The sequence below is a fragment of the Lepus europaeus genome, chromosome 7 (genome assembly GCF_033115175.1).
Source record: "Lepus europaeus isolate LE1 chromosome 7, mLepTim1.pri, whole genome shotgun sequence".
NCBI classification, from domain to species: domain Eukaryota; kingdom Metazoa; phylum Chordata; class Mammalia; order Lagomorpha; family Leporidae; genus Lepus; species Lepus europaeus.
Window position 1 is genome coordinate 61709973 of NC_084833.1, and position 15750 is coordinate 61725722.

Below are 15750 nucleotides of genomic sequence, written 5' to 3' on the forward strand. Positions count from 1 at the left end.
ACCTGGGTACTCCAGTGTAGGATGCAGGTGTCTTAACTGATAGCTTTTTTTTTTTTTTTTTTTTTTTTTTTTTTTTTTTTTTTTTGACAGGCAGAGTTAGAGAGAGAGATTGACAGAGAAAGGTCTTCCTTTTCTGTTGGTTCACCCCGCAATGGCCACTTCGGCCAGCGCGTTGCGGCCGGCGCACTGTACCAATCCAAAGCCTGGAACCAGGTGCTTCCTCCTGGTCTCCCATGTGGGTGCAGGGCTCAAGGACCTGGGCCATCCTCCATGGCCCTCCCAGGCCACAGCAGAGAGCTGGACTGGAAGAGGAGCAACCGGGACAGAATCCAGCACCCCAACCGGAACTAGAACCTGGGGTGCCGGCACCACAGGTGGAGGATTAGCTTAGTGAGCCATGGCGCCGGCCAACTGATAGCTTTTAATGACTAGGCCAAATGTCTGCCCCTGTGTTTTAACTTTGTGAAGAAATACCAACCTCTTTGTTTCTTTTATTATAAGTAATACTTATATGAATATCTGTCTGCATAAAGCTTTTTTTATATTTCCATCTATTCTTTTAAGTTCCTTGAAGTGAAAATTAGCAGATCAAAGAGTGTGGCAGCATGAGAAACATCATGCCAAATACCATCCAAACTGACTGAACCTGTTTTGCTATTTTCACAAATGTCTAAGAATGACATTCTCACCAAACCAACGTTGCATCCTGTGTCAGTTTTAAATACTGGAGAGTAATATTGCCCATCTATAATGGAGCCACGCTGCATCCACAGAATGGTTTACCTGACATAGCTCCTGGTCACCAGGTCCTTCTGCCTCCCATTCTCCCTTTCCCCGATACTGACTCAGGCCGATCTTCAGGTCCTATTGCATCTGACTCTCAACATAGCTCTTTCTCCTCATCTGCTTAGCAAAGATGAGGTTGATTTGGCTTAAGAAAGATGTGTGTGCTGTCTCTCTCTCTCTCTCTCTCTCTCTCTGTAACTCTGACTTTTGAATAAATAAATAAGTCTTTTTTAAAAAAAAAATGTCCTCTGAGACTTTGGAACTCAGCCTGCCACCTTGCCTCCCACAGAGAAGACCCCAGGCCTCTGTGATGTCCTTCCTCATGACTGGATTCTCACAGCCCTTCCTGTCTTTTCTTCTTGCTCTTCTGCAGTTCTACAGTGAGTCGGGCATGCCTACCAAACACCTTTCGGACAGCGTGTGTGCCGTGTGTGGGCAGCAGATCTTTGTGGACGTCAGCGAAGAGGGCATCATTGAGAACACGTACAGGCTCTCCTGCAATCATGTGTATCCTACCTCCCACACATGGGCCCCTGTCTCTTTTGTGACTTGCACACTCCAGTCAGGGAGAAAAGGGGGTAGTCTTGACCTCTGGGCATGTTGTCCAGGCCTTGTGTGTAGAAGAAGCCATGAGAGGACAGAAGCTGTAGCCTTGCCTGGTCCCACAGATTGGAGCCATCTTTCTGTGAACAGCCATTATAGCCTGGCTAGGTCAGAGCGGAGCCAGAAGCTGCATCGCAGCCCAACATCAAATGTCAAGGGGAAGATGACCCTCTAACAGAGCCTCTTCCCACTCTCAGAGACATATCTGAGATTCATCATCTGTTTGCTAAGCTCCCAGTGTATGCCTGTGTTGGGAGATCCCGTGAGCCTTCACTTAAGTTGTAAAGAAACAGTTTGAGAGAAACTACATAGCCAGTAAGAAGTCCCTCTGGGATTTGAGCCCTTTTTTGTTTGTTTGTTTGTTTGGGTTTTTTTTGTTTGTTTGTTTGTTTTAGAGAGCAGTAGGGCCTGGATTCCACCCACCTCCATGCCCATGTTCCACTGCCTGGGTTTTTTTTTTTTTTTTTTTTTAATCTTTTATTTAATGAATATAAATTTCCAAAGTACAGCTTATGGATTACAATGGCTTCCCCCCCGCCCCCATAACTTCCCTCCCACCTTTTTTTTTTTTTTTTTTGGACAGGCAGAGTGAGAGAGACAGAGAGAAAGGTCTTCCTTTGCCGTTGGTTCACCCTCCAGTGGCCACCGCGGCCGGCGCACTGCGCTGATCCGAAGCCGGGAGCCAGGTGCTTATCTTGGTCTCCCATGGGGTTTAGGGCCCAAGCGCTTGGGCCATCCTCCACTGCACTCCTGGGCCACAGCAGAGAGCTGGCCTGGAAGAGGGGCAACCGGGACAGAATCCGACGCCCCAACCGGGACTAGAACCCGGTGTGCCGGCGCCGCAAGGCGGAGGATTAGCCTGTTAAGCCACGGTGCTGGCCCCGGATTTGAGCCTTTCTGCAGAGCTGCATACCGGCACCTTACTCACTGGCACGGACTGGAGTGCCATGCTGGCTGCCCACCATTTCCTTGACCAGCGGTACTCAGATTCCATGAGTTCTGCATCCGCGGCTGGTGCATTGTGGGAAAGAAGCAGACGTGCCCCTACTGCAAAGAGAAGGTAGACCTCAAGAGGATGTTCAGCAATCCGTATCCTTTGTTTGGGCCCTGGTTGGGCATGGGTGGTGGGAAGGAAGTACTGGCCACTGAGCCCCTGTATTTGGGCCCTCCAGGGGCCCTCCCTCCTGCCCCAGCCTGAGATGTGTCACCATTCTGTTTTGCTTCTGTTGGTAGGGAAGTTAGAGGTGGGACCTGGGGCAGGACCAGCAGCTGTTGCCTGTCGTCAGTTGATGGTAATAGCAGCTCCCAGATACTTCTTGTGTCCCGTGTGCCTGGCACTGGATTAAGCGCTTTACTAGTTTTGGTTCATTTGATTCTCTAGCATCTCTGTGACCTGGATGCTGTTATTCCTGTTTTATAAACAGAGGTTTTATAATTTAGAGGTTGAGTAAGACATTCAGGGTTACATAGCGAGTGAGGCTTTACCTGTGACATACAGTGCTAGAGACCAGCTCTGTTCCAGTGCAGAGCCAGCGGGGAATAAGGATGGCTGAGGGATCTCTGTCCCATCCACTTCAACACAGAAGCTGTGCTCCTCTGAGCAACCACTTCCTCCCAGCCAGCCCTCCCACTGCTCCCTCTCCCTGTCTGTGGGAAGTGCTCAGTCACTTCTCTGGCCCCACCTGTACTTCTAGGGCTCAGGGACCCAGCTTTTCTCCCCTTTCTCTCTGCTCCAGTTTTCTGTACTCCCCCCGCCGCGGGGTCATTCAGAGGACACCCTGTCCCTAGCCCATTCCTGCTGTCTTGATTCTCTGGCCTCTCCCCTTTCATGTTCCCTGCCTGGTTCTGCAAGGGAGCAGTTCAGGGACAGGGAAGTAACTCCACAGGCAAGCCGAGGCTTGGGGTTTCCTTTAGCTCTCAGGGTCCTGGGCCAAGCTGATCTTTCCCGTAACCTTGGAGTTGTTCTGCCAGTTTTGTGACCTTCTCCCTGTGCTTTCCCCAGAGCTGGGCTTCTCTGGGCCACACTCCAGATTCCTGCCCAGCATTTAAATGTAAAGCAAAAGGCAGAGGACTCATCTCTGGAGTGCGTCGTAGCTGGCGTGGCACCTGCCTTACAGCCTCTGCCCGGTGATCCCTTATGGCTGCCTCTTGGTCCCAGCTCCCTCTGGCTCTGACCCTAGACCCAGTCAGCTCCTTGACCTAAAAAACATTCAATGGGACATTGGAAAAGCCTCAGGGTAAGGTGATTACCCCATCCCAGCCTTACAGCCAGGGCAGGCTCAGGCTGTGTTCTCTCACTGGCAGTCACGTCATAGAGAACATGTTACCCAGCGGGCCCTCCCTGCGTGTGGGTCATGGAGAGCTTTGTCCTTTAAAATTATTAAAAATGTATTTTATTTATTTGAAAGGCAGAGTTACAGAGGTAGATGGATGGATGGAAAGAAGAGTTCAGCCAACCACTGGTTCACTCTCCAAATGGCAGCAACAGCAAAGGCTGGGCCAGGCCAAAGCCAGGAGCCTGGAACTCCATCCGAGTCTCCTGTGGGTGACAGGGGCCCAGACACTTGGGCCATCTTCTGCTGTTTTCTCAAGCATATTAGCAGGGAGCTGGACTGGAAGTGGACTAGCTGGGATGCCAACTGGCATTCCTATGGGATGCTGGTAGTACAGGCTGCAGCTTAACCCTCTGCCACAGCACCAGCCCACCTCTCTCATGTCTGTTCCATCTTCTGTACCTGGGCCCTCTGCCCTCCTTTCCCCACTCTCTGGATTCGTCCCTTCATTCCAGCATGAAGAGCTAAAGAGAGGCTGGCTGGACCCTTCTAGAAAGGAGCTTCCTTTCCTTCATGATTTCTAGCACCTGGAGAATGGAACCCAGAGAGTGTCTGGGAACACCTCCCACCCAAGCTGGATCAGCCTTGGCAGCTCCCACAGAGCCTCTTTTCTTTAACCCACAGCCAGCTGGGAGAGGCCTCATGTCATGTATGGGCAGCTGCTGGATTGGCTTCGATACCTGGTAGCCTGGCAACCTGTCATCATCGGCCTGGTGCAAGGCATCAACTACATCCTGGGCCTGGAGTAGCCAGGAAGAGCGTCAGTGGAGAACCCGCCCCGCCTACCATGGACCTCAGGGCACTCTCCTCCCTGCCCACCAAGACTTCCTGGCTGGGAAAGACTCAAAGGGGCGCTTGGGCCACTCAGGACCCCTCCGGCTGTGTCCGGGCTGGGGAGGGATATGATGGAGAGCCAGCCAGTGGGGCTGTCAGCAGTGGGGGGCTTTTTAAAAGAAAACTATTTTGATGACTATATTTAAAAAACCTTTTTTATTGTGGAGCATAGGAATGCCCCAACTCCCGGCGTCATCCTTCCTGCTCCAGTAGGGTGCGAGCAGGGCTGTGACACTTTGGATTTAAAGGAGCCTTCTCCCCTCTGGCCTGGGGGTTCTCAGGCGGCCGAGAGCCTCAGCTTCCTGAAGCCCTTTTGCGTCCCTCGGTGGGGCTCAAGCCTTGTCCACTGAGCGGGGAGGAGCTAGACAGCTCAGGCAGGCGCCCCAGGAGCACACTGAGGCGTGAAGGGTCTTCCTTGTTGCCCCGTCGGCACACAGGATGGCTGTTTTTGGCTCTGTCTCCCCTGTCCAGGAGCTAAAGGCTGGTTGAGGCCAGTGGAACCTCATCAGTGACTTCCAACAAGGGAAGCCCTGGGCACAGCCTTCACTGAATGTTTGGGGACAACAGGTTATCTGCCCTGAGCAGGACTGTAGTCAGTGGGGTAAAGGCCATTCGTGTACTATTACGCTTGGCCGTGGGGCTGCCGTCGGCAGCAGTGCTTGAGGGCCTCTTGTGCAAGCTGATCCTTCTGCCAGGAAGTGATGACATGTGCCAAAGGCCACTCTGCCACACACACCACTTCCTTCCTGAAAGCCTGAGAGTGTACATGTGCGTGTGTCTCTGTGTGCGTGCTCAGCAGAGGATGACGAATTTCTCCTGGTCAGTGTGCCCTCGAGGGGATTCCCAGCCCAGGGAATGCCCTGCGTGAGCGCCATCATTCACGGGGCTCGCCTGGGCCGGACAACAGCCATGGTAGGCGGTGGGCAGAAGGATAAGGCCTCGGTGAGTAAAGATTTGGAAAAGGGCTCCCAGGCAGGCTCCGCCCTGCTTCTAGGAGCTCTGGAGGACATAAGAGGGCACCACTCGGCCTGCAGCACCAGGGCGTGTGGCTCAGCAGGGCCTGCTCCTTGAAGGGCAGCAGGAACCAAGATCTTGTCACTCTGGTCTGAATAAAGCTCCGTGAGCTGGGTTGGAAAGCCGGACATCATCTTTTCTTCTCTGGGTCCTGGGGGTGTCTTGTCTTCACTGCCCCCAGCTGGCAGTTGAGACCTGGAGGTAATTGGCCCTGCCTTCCCACCGGTGTCCCTGGTGATGGTGGAATCCTGGGCCCCCGTCCTGGGGTGTAAGGGTCCCTGGATCCCCCTTAGAGGTGACTCAACTACTGCTCAGGACCACTCAGGCTGGGCTTCTTTTACTCAGTTGGGGCTTCCCATTGTTGCCCAGCCGTCGTGCCACTATGGGCACGTGTTCCGAGGAGACTGGGAGTGGAAGAGCCCAGGAATTACCCTCCCTTCCACTTTTGTATCCCCACTCCCCTGTCGGGCTCATGTGAGATGTTGGGGCCAGACTGTCCAAGGCTTTCTTAATGGTCCTGAGTCCCATGACTGCCTAGTGGCCACCTCTGGTCTTAGTTACCTGTGTGGGGTCCTGCGTCCTCTCTGCAGCCCCCAGTGGGCTGTGTCTGTTCAACCCCAGGTGGCCCAACAACTGAAAATGCTGGTGTTCCTCCAGAGGGAGCCTCGGAGCCCCAAGAGCTGTAAACTGGAAAAGAGGATGTGACTTGGAGCCCCCATGTCTAAGGGAGGAATAAGGATCTGTGTTTCCTCCCACAATAGCCTTGGCATAACAGCTGACAGCGTTGCTGTCACATCTCGGCCTCCCAGTCTGTGCAGCCTCCCATCTGGGTCACAGACAGACCTGACACCCAGCTCGCGTCCACACTGGCCATGTTCTTGCACCGCATCTCCCGGCACCAGCCCTTCTGCCTCCGCAGGTACATGCAGGACCCTGAGGGCACGGGGCCTCTCCTCACAGTTTGCCTCTTCCTGCTCCTGGCTCTGCACCAGCCCCGTTGGTCCTATCAGTGGCCAGATGATCGATCGTGTAGCGGCTGTTGCCACTGGAGCAGTGCCAAGCCACTCTGCCTCCTTCCGGGAGGCGCCCTCCCCTTTCAGGCCAGCTTGCACACTAATGTTCAGGTGGCATGGCTGTGAGTTCCTGCACACAGGTGGAGAAATGCTTGCAGCATAGACAGAATTGCTGTGAGCCTTGGGGCTCCCACAGGGGAGGGAGTCTCCTCAGGAGCCAGAGAGGGGGAGTCTGGACTTAGCAGGGAAGCCAGACCTATGGTCCTGACCACAAGGGCTAGGTCAAGAGCAGTGAGAAGGGTTTACCTGCATGATGGGGAGGTGTCGGGGGATGCGGCTGACCTTGGGGCAGGTAGTTGGGGGTGGCCAGGAGCCTGAGAAAGGCTGGGATGTGGGTGGGCCTGAGGTGTTCTCTCTTGGGGTTCCCGGTGCCTTAGAACATGGACCCCTCGAGTACCACGTGCCTGCTTCTGAAGGGTGGCGGTCAGGACAGAACCGAGACTCCTGGGAGGGACTGGCTGACGTGGGTTCTAGATCAGAGCCATGAAGAAGTGCAGGGATTTCACTGGAGTGAAAATGAAAGTGGAGTGGCGGGGAGGGGCCTGGGGGCAGTACTTTCCCAGCAGGACAGTCCTGCATCCTGCCTTTCCCCGAAGCAGCTCTGGCAGTGGAGAACACACTCCCTTCCTGTGTGAGCAGGTAAGTCTCGGAACCCTTGGGTGTCAGTTTCTGCCCTTCATGGAGGCGTGAGTGTGGGCTTTGTAGCCGTCACGTGTCCAAAGTAATGAGCTGGGGGGGGGGGGGTGTCGGGATTGTTTCGCGGTGCCAGCCTGTGTGGACGCCTGTCTTTCAGGAGTTGTCATCTGGGACAGATGGACAGGACTGACGGAGTATATAGCCAGGCCTGGCAGCCCACTACATTCAGACCTGAGCAAGGCTGGGGAGTGGCAGGAAGGAGAGGGCACAGATGGCTGGGATCTAGGCGAGCTATTCAGAAAACGTGGGAGGGAGAGGGCACAGATGGCTGGGATCTAGGCGAGCTATTCAGAAAACGTGGGAGTTGACCACTGCCCATCCCTTCCTTTCCCCAGAGAAGAGGAAGTTGTCCCAGATATAGAGAGCCGGGCTCACCAGCTGCCGACACTGCACCATGGCCATGAGACAGAACTGGACTCCAGGTAGGACATGGGGCTGTCTCTGCAGGTTGGGTGGGAGTCCGTGAACAGAGTGGAGTAGCGAGCTTCCTCACAGTGTTCACCCCGAGTGAACTCTACCCAGCCTCCCCATTGTGCTGTTGCTGTAAGCCTCCATCCAGATGCTGTGGCCCCATTCCAGGGCTTCCCTGTGCTCTATTCAGAAAGCCCAAGGACTGGGGCTCTGCCTGTCTGATTCCCTGGCCAGAACCGGGGAGCCTCTTCATTGCAGTTACAGCCTTAACAAGCAGCAGCTCCGTCCTGAGTGGAAACAGGAGCCGGAGTGCCGGGCATAACAAGGCAGCTTAGCTAGCTGCCAACCTCTGTGACTGTCCTCTTCCAGAATCCAGGGCTTTGTGGGTCTTGCTCCTGTGTTCCCACACCATTACTCTCCTGGCCAGAGCCACACCTACACCTCAGAACATCACAGCTGCCACTGGCTCAGCTGGGATTCCGGAGGACTCCTGGCCCCCAGTGTTTCCAACAGCTAAGCAGTGCCCAGCATTGGAGGTGACCTGGCCAGAGGTGGAAGTGCCACTAAGTAAGTAGCAATGATGGGAGCCTAGCCAGGGCACAGGGCTGAGAGGGCGGCTTTGGGTCCAGAGTGTCCAAAGGGTTAGCCCTACCCTTACCATGTGCTACCAGCCAGGGCCACTTGGCTGAGCGCCCCCATTCTCTCTCCCAACCTGTTACCATGGCTGTGGACTTGGTAGTTCGCGGGATGCTCCCTAGCATGTGGGGCCGAAAGGACTGACATAAAAAATGGTCATAGGACCTCCAAGACCCTTCACTGTCCTCCCAGGCCCGGTCCCACCCCCCAGCACTTTTTTGCCCTGTGGCCACCTCAGGGGAGTAGCAGCTGCTTGAGCTGCCTGCCTGGCCTTCTGGGTCTGAGCAGGGCACTAGAAGTAGTCATCACATGAACTGGGGACCCTTCCCCAAGTTGTAGACAGCTGTACTTGCCCTTTAACCACTTCCCCAGCCAGGGGGCTACTGGGGTTCCTGACCTGGGGGAAACGTGGGGAGCTGGCAGGTCGCACAGCATGGCAAGGGGACGGCTTGCTGTGCGCGAGGGTTAACTGCTGCCTATGTCCCCAGATGGAACGCTCACCTTGTCCTGTACCGCCTGCAGCTACTTTCCCCACTTCCACGCCCTCTACTGGCTCGGTAATGGTTCCTTCATCGAGCACCTCCCGGGGCGGCTGTGGGAGGACAGCACCAGGTGAGGGCCGGGCTGGGGAGGGAGGCCTCGCCCTGTGGCCCTCTCATGACTGACCCCTCTGCTCCAGACGGCAGCACAGGAGCAGAAGCACCTGGCTGTGGAAGGCCTTGGTGCTGGAGGAGCTGAGCCCCACCCTGCGCAGCACCAACTTCACCTGTGTGTACGTGGACCCTGCACAGGTTGCCCGGCGCCACGTTGTCCCAGCCCAGCTCTGGGTGAGGATCCCCAGGGCAGTCCTCCAGGGTCTGGAGCTCTGTTTTGGGGGGCAGGGGGGGACAGCCCCAGGCTAATGCCCAGCATTCCCAGAGGCCAGCCTGCAGTGTAAACGACGAGGAATGAATTTGGGCTCAGTGAAGCATGACCTAGAGGAAGGTGACAGATGTCTCCCTCCCTTGGTCCTGATCCTTGTCTACCTTCGCTTCTCCAGGCTGCGCTGAGGACAGCCCTGCCCTCCAGCCAAAGCCCAGCGCCACAGCTGTCCACCTCAGCAGAGTCAGGACTCCACCCAGCGACAGCACCACCTTGACCAGAGCCTGGGGAGCCCCCTCCCTGCAGAGAGCAGAGGCCATGCAGGCGAACGGCAGCTCCTCCTCATCCCCCGAGGATCACAGTAATCGTGTGCCTCCTCGTCCCGAGTCTGCACTCCAGCGTCCTGCTCTTTTCACACGCTGTCTTGTTCAGAGGGCCTGGTGGTGCACACAAAGGCCCTGCCTACGTGACTTTCCCAGCCCCGAAAGCTTGTTGGAATGCCAACAGCACCTCCACACTTTGAGCTCTGGCCACGCTCTGAACTGACTTCGTGTTGTATAAACCACCTTTTCAGCGCTGCTACTCTGGTGCACTGTTCCGGGGAAGGGATGGGCAATGGCTGCTTGGGACCTGCAGCTCTACCTTCTCATCTCCAGCAGGGCCCATGCTGGGTCCTTACGAAGGACTACTCGATGCAGGCATCGTAATATCTGCTCACTCAGCCCTCAGTGCCGCTCACAGGACAGCCACTCAGAGACTAGAGACAAATCCAGGTCCTTGGAGAAAAAGAAAAGAGAAGGTGAGGGAAGATCCTGGGGAAGTGTGGTCCGAGGAGGAAGGCTCTGCGAGCAGCCAGTACAAGGCTTCCTCCCCTTCCCGCACCCATCAAGGCAGCTCAGCACTCAAGGGAGAAAAATAGACTTTATTTACAAGTAATAACATTTAGAAAAGATCCATCCCCGGCCCTTAAAAACCTTCCCATCACTCCGAATCCCACCCCAGTGCAGGTCTGAGGAAGGTATGGCGTGAGCTGCCATTGAAGGCTGCCCCCACACCACCCGCCCCGAGACACAGGGCCCCTCTGTCATGGAAGACAGCATCCTCTGGGCAACTATGTCCTTGGGCGAATGTGGGCAGCCGGGGGTGCTCCCACCAGCTTGTGCCCAGTCCTAGGCTTCATAAGCGACAGCCCCTGCTGGGCCCAGCCACCAGAAGCAGCAGGAGCCAGAGCCTGCTGCTGCAATGGTCCCTTCTAAATCCAGAGGCTGAGAGGAAGACTGGCTGGGCCCAGGGATCAGCCACTCATCTGGCTGCGACGGAGAAGTCGCTCTGCTCTAAGAAAAAAATCAAGAGGCAAGGTAGGGAGAGAGCCCACACTGTCCAAGCTCCAGGCCTCCCAGGCCAGCTCTGAGAAGGCACCTAGAGAAGGTGCCCACGAAGGTCCAGGTACAAGCAGGCATCACTGTCTCCAGGGGTTTGGCCACCACTGGTCTGGGAGCTGAGAGAAGGCACTGAGAGGGACAGTAGAAGGAGAAAGCCTGGGCGAGGGCAGCATCAGGGACACAGGTGAGGCCGCTCACTGGTGCTGGCCCTTTAGTGCTTTGCCTGAAAGAGAGAAACAGTCACATGGCTGGGTGAGACTCCTGTGTCAGCCTGCAGCAGCTGGCCCCCCAAGACCTCTTTCCGCTCCTGTCTGGGATCACCTCATTCGTGGGCCTGGACACATCCAACTACAGGTTACCAGCTGCTGGCCACAGGTAGTTGCAGTGGGATGACGTCCTCAAAAATGAGCCCTTTGCAAGGACAGGGGACACCATTACCCCCTCTACTGACTGGCCAAGCTCAGGCCCGTCTTGAACGCTGCCCCTGGGGACAACTGGAAGGTGCCTATGCTCTCCTCATCTTTCCCCCCTCCCTCCTAGCCAGTGCCTCTACCTTGCCCTTGGCCCGAGGAGTGGCGGTGGTGGTGGCGCTGGCTGTGGTGGTGGCAATGCGTGGAGAGCGGCGGGTTCCACTGCGGGTGTTGGGGGAAGCCTTGGCTGGGGCCTTCTTGGAGGCCCCCCTCCGCAGAAGGCTCGTCCCCAGTTTCTTGGGTGTGTTGAGGATGCTGAAGGCCATCGACTGGCGCCGGTCAGCCTGTGGGACAGGGAGCGTCAGACTGGGTGCTCCACCACTGCCCTCCAGGCCAGCCTGCTGCTCCACCATCCCTTCATCGTCGCCTTCAACCCCAGCCTGACCTGTTTAACAGCAGCCGCAGCCGCTTTCTTGGGGGCCTCAGTAGTGCTCTGTCTACGCCCTTCATGTCGGTCCCGGGGAGTCATGGGGCGTGGGAAACAGCTGGTGGCCTTCTTAGACTAAGGGGAAGCAGACAGACAGATGCGGCAAGAGGATGTCATGTGCCAAGCCAGGTGTCTTGGCATCAAACAAGCAGACTCAGAATCCACTTGTCCAGCCTGCTGCCCTCCCCAACAAGGCCAGAGGCCTCCCCGATGATCCAGTTTTCAAACTTGGTGAGCTGGACTTGACCTGGGCACTAGTGTAGCCTACCTCGGGAGTGCCAGGGCCCTGGTGGGTCTCTAATGAGACCCGTTTGCGCTGCTGCCGGGTAGTGATACCGGTGCCCTCGGCGATCTGTGCCGGCTGCATGCTGGCTCGGCGCAGGGTTTCCCGGGGATCCCCAGTTTTCATCTCCTCATCCGTGATGGTGGCCAGGCTCAGGGATGGCTGCAGGGGGTGGAAGCAGCAGTCAGTGGACCCCAGCTGGGGCTGCCTTAGAACTCTTCAGGGACCTAGCACCTGGGCAGCTGGACCTCACCTCTCCACAGCGGCCTCCCTTGTTCTCTGCCTGCGCCCTGAATGGCTGGCTCTGAGAAGAGCTGTCCTCAGCAGACACCTCAAGCTGCCCAACCGCGACATCACCCTGAGCTCCCTCCCCGCCACCTCTTCTACCCACAAGCACAGGGTCACCCTGCTCGCAGGCCACGTGCTGCTGGAGGGGGTGGGAGAGCCAGCGGGGGAGGGAGGGCCTGTATGTGACCCAGTGCTCACCCTGGACTCCAGGGGATAGCAGGTCTTCAAGTGTGGGGGGCACACTCGATTGCGCTGCTGCAACTCTGCGATGCGGTTCCAGTCTTCCAGCTGCTCGGGCTCATCCTGGCAAGTGCCCATATAGAAGCTGTTCCTTCCTATGTAAGGCCGGGAGTGCACAGGGCTGGAGCAGGCAGGTGCCAACGTCCCTTCCACCTCCCCAAGAGGCTTCAAGCCTAGTCCCCTGGCGTCTTGCTCAGACTCCGTGCTGCAGGTCTAGGATGGGGCAACAGACCACTTCCATCACAGAGACTTGCTCACTGTGCTCTCCCTGGGGCTGGGGAGAGGGGTGGGGTTTGGAGACTTGTTGCCCATCACCCAGAGAAACCAACTGAGGGCCAGGAATTGATACTGGAGGATCCAAGGAGATACAAGTGAGATTCTTGGGGCTGGTGCTGTGGCATAGCAGGTAAAGCTGCCACCTGCAGTGCTGGCATCCCATATAGGTGCCAGTTAAAATCCCGGCTGCTCTTCCAATCCAGCTCTCTGCCATGGCCTGGGAAAGCAATGGAAGATGGCCCAAGTCCTTGGGCCCCTGCACCCATGTTGGAGACCGGGAAGAAGCTCCTGGCTCCTGGCTTCGAATCAGCACAGCTCCAACTGTTGCGGCCAACTGGGGAGTGAACCAGCAGGTGGAAGACCTCTCTCTCTGCATAACTCTGACTTTCAAATAAATAAATCTTTTTAAAAAGTGTGAGATTCCAAGACCCCTAACAGCTAAGTGTCTCATGTGCTGGGCCTCCTGGCCTCAAAGCAGCATCCCTGGTTCACCCTCACTGAGGAGGTCGCAGCACAGCCCCAGACAGGCAAGAGCCTGCAACTGGGAGGCAGCAAAGACCAGCTGTGGTCTTCCTGTGCCAGGGGACACTTCTAGCCTACTCGGGGGTAGCGAGTCCTCAGTCCCCTCACCTGGAGGGGCCCCGCTGGACACCCCTGCCTGAGAGCGGCGAGCAGAGCTGCGAGTGGTAGGCCGGTAGCCAGGCAGGCTGAGGAGAGCCGCATTGCCATCATCAGGAGAGCCCAGGCGGGCCAGAGACTGGGTGGAGGAGGTGGCGCGCGGGCCGGCCTGGGAAGCAGGGGCGGACTGCGTGCTATAGAAGGACGAGTTGGCGCTGTCTGGCTCCTCCACATCGAGCTTCTGGAAGACAGGATGCATCTGCTGGAGTGGGTGGGCAGGGGAGGTCGGTGGAGAAGCCTCCCCTCCCCTCACGTTTGCCTGTGTTCTCGGCTTGCACATCTCCAAGAGACGGACCCTGCTGCCACAAGCCCTCACAAGGGGCTGAGGCGGTCAAGAGCTTTCCATGCATTTTTCCCACTGAGTCTATTAACAAGACGTCAGTGGAAGAAGGCAGAACTAACGTGCAAAAAAGGAAACGTGCCTAGCCCCAATCCCACAGCTATGACAGGGCGAGCTGGGGCTGGAACCCATGTCAACTGAGCTGTTCACCCCAAGCTTCCCAGGACTTGGGCCTGTCATTTCTCCAGCTTCTTGGTTTCCAAGGGCGCCCTGTCCCTGTCCACTCCTCCCCAACCTCCTGTTGGAGACCAGGAAACACAGGGCCCAGAGCCTGGGAGGCCACGATACATCCCAACTGGTTGGGCTGTGCTCAGACGCACAGGACCAGTTCTGCGTGGAGAGGACACTGGGTGGAGTCAGGAGACTGGGAGGCCCTAAGCAAATCACTGCCCTTTGGAACATCTCAGCTCTCCCATCTGTGTCTCACGGCCTGAGGACGCTGTGAGCGTAACTCCTGCAGCCCCACTCCCGGCAGCCTGACCTTGGTCATGGTGATGTTGATGATTTGCGTGGTGCGCCGGCGAGCAGAGCGGGTCTTACGGCTCGAGTCCAGGAAGACATCCCCCAGGGAATCCAGGCTGCTCTCCAAGGGGGGCTGACCCCGGGCAGGGATAGGGGTGAAGTAGAGACTCTCCAAGGATTCTACCTTGGGGGGCAGGCGCTGGGAGATGGGTGAGGCTGGCTCTCCAGGAACGCTGGTGCCATCTGGCTGGGTACGGGGCAGCTTGCTGTGGGAAGGCAATCTGCTGAGGTGTGGTTCCTGGGCCTGAAAGGCATTTATCCATCCCTCTGCTCCCAAGTGACCATCTCCCAGCCTTACAAGCAGATGGGGCCAAGCACTACAGCTCTGCTTTTTCAGTGGTACCTGGGCCCTCCTACTCAATCCACTCCCATAGCTTCTCCTAACACCTTCACACTGGCAACTCAGAGCTCTGTGCCTCAGCCAGACCCCGCTCTGCCCACCCAGCTGTCCCATCACCCCTGATGCCCGCTCCTGCAGAACAGGCCTGCACTTCCTGCTGCATGTCCTACTTCACTGGGTGCTAGCACCCTCCACCCTGGCCCCCAAGCCACAAACATGGGCCCAGTCCTACCTCATCCCTCTCCTGCCAAGCCTAACTGCCATGCCTCCTAAGCAGCTCTAACCGCACCCCTCCCCGTGCTCACCGCCTTCAGGGGGCCCTCATCTTTTCTCACTTAGACTTAGGACGGCACTGGAAAGAGGCAGCAGACTGGTGACAAGCAACAACTTGGGCCAGGCTGCTCTGGTTCAGACCCTTGCTCTACCACTGTGGAACCTTGGGCAAGAGCCTGCCCCCTATCACGGTTTCAGTCTCGCCATTCTAAGGAGATGCAACAGAGAGCAGCTATCTCAGAAGGCTGCCGGGGGCAGTGATCAGTTCTAATTGTGCATAACAGCACCTGGCACGTAGTAAGTGAAATGTAGGTATTTAGTGAAAACAGTAAATGTCTGTCGTGCTGTAATCTCTCCACTAGCTTTCAGAATCATCTAAGATGCAAACGTAGCAGGAACTCCTCTCGGAGGTGCCTTGGTGCCTTCAGGATCAAGTCGCAACAGCAGCCTCCCAGGGAAATCCAGCTGCCTGATGCAATCCTGGGGCGTCTCAGCTCTATGCGTGCTGCTCCCTCCCGTCCACCCAGTGCACATACCTCTGGGTTCTTCAGGACCAGCAGGTGCAACAGCCTTGAGCTTATCCTGACTACTCATTCCTCTACTCCATTGTGCCCTAAACAGACATCTGACATAACACCTGCTAAGCTTTAAGAATAAACTTCCAGAAGGCAAAGGGACCACACCCTCCTTCTCTTGGCAGCTCCAGGGCCCAGGATGCAGCCTGAGCAACAGTAGGCACATGATGAACAAGACTTAGGGTAGAAGGGTGGCTCCTGACCTGGTGATACTCAAGGGGGTCCCTTCCTCGCAGCTCAGATCCAGGCTGTCAATACTCAGGTCCAGCTGGGGCTTAGCCTGGGGCTCACGGCTCTTTAAGGCATCAGTTGCCACCTGGAACCTTCCTAGGTCTCGAAGCTGCTGGTCTGCGTGAGCGACCTGGGAAGGAGACAGCCAGAAGGAGACTGAAGAAGGGCCCAAGGCAAG

At 56.7% G+C, this 15750-nt stretch overlaps 3 protein-coding genes across 10 annotated transcripts in view; 2 read left to right on the forward strand and 1 right to left on the reverse strand.

Moving 5' to 3' along the window:
• Positions 1–5894, forward strand: part of RNF121 (ring finger protein 121) — an 84652-nt gene extending 78758 nt beyond the window's left edge. Inside the window, exons 7-9 of one of the 2 annotated variants that reach the window (XM_062196645.1) lie at positions 1160–1293; positions 2377–2478; positions 4351–5894. In XM_062196645.1, the coding sequence (XP_062052629.1) occupies positions 1160–1293; positions 2377–2478; positions 4351–4471 (357 nt within the window). In that variant the 3' untranslated portion in view covers positions 4472–5894. The remainder of the gene's footprint in view (positions 1–1159; positions 1294–2376; positions 2479–4350) is intronic. The other variant, XM_062196646.1, reaches the window with a different exon arrangement.
• A 510-nt stretch (positions 5895–6404) lies between these two features.
• IL18BP (interleukin 18 binding protein) lies at positions 6405–13022 on the forward strand. 2 transcript variants are annotated; one of them, XM_062196647.1, is made up of 6 exons: positions 6405–6489; positions 7675–7761; positions 8120–8317; positions 8875–8998; positions 9066–9213; positions 9426–10062. In XM_062196647.1, exons 2-6 carry the CDS (start codon positions 7734–7736, stop codon positions 9522–9524), a joined length of 597 nt encoding a protein of 198 aa, XP_062052631.1. In that variant the 5' UTR covers positions 6405–6489; positions 7675–7733; the 3' UTR covers positions 9525–10062. The 2 variants fall into 2 exon arrangements, 1 of the variants encoding a protein (XP_062052631.1); XR_009866382.1 differs by lacking the exon at positions 6405–6489 and adding an exon at positions 12817–13022 and having other exon boundaries at positions 7384–7761; positions 9426–10046.
• Positions 10150–15750, reverse strand: part of NUMA1 (nuclear mitotic apparatus protein 1) — an 86012-nt gene continuing 80411 nt past the window's right edge. For 5 of the 6 annotated variants that reach the window (XM_062196642.1, XM_062196641.1, XM_062196643.1 and 2 more), the window contains 8 exons: positions 15545–15702; positions 14113–14359; positions 13244–13472; positions 12296–12432; positions 11795–11971; positions 11485–11601; positions 11183–11383; positions 10150–10852 (listed from right to left, as the gene is read on the reverse strand). In XM_062196642.1, coding sequence (XP_062052626.1) covers positions 10841–10852; positions 11183–11383; positions 11485–11601; positions 11795–11971; positions 12296–12432; positions 13244–13472; positions 14113–14359; positions 15545–15702 — 1278 coding nt within the window. In that variant the 3' untranslated portion in view covers positions 10150–10840. The remainder of the gene's footprint in view (positions 10853–11182; positions 11384–11484; positions 11602–11794; positions 11972–12295; positions 12433–13243; positions 13473–14112; positions 14360–15544; positions 15703–15750) is intronic. The other variant, XM_062196644.1, reaches the window with a different exon arrangement.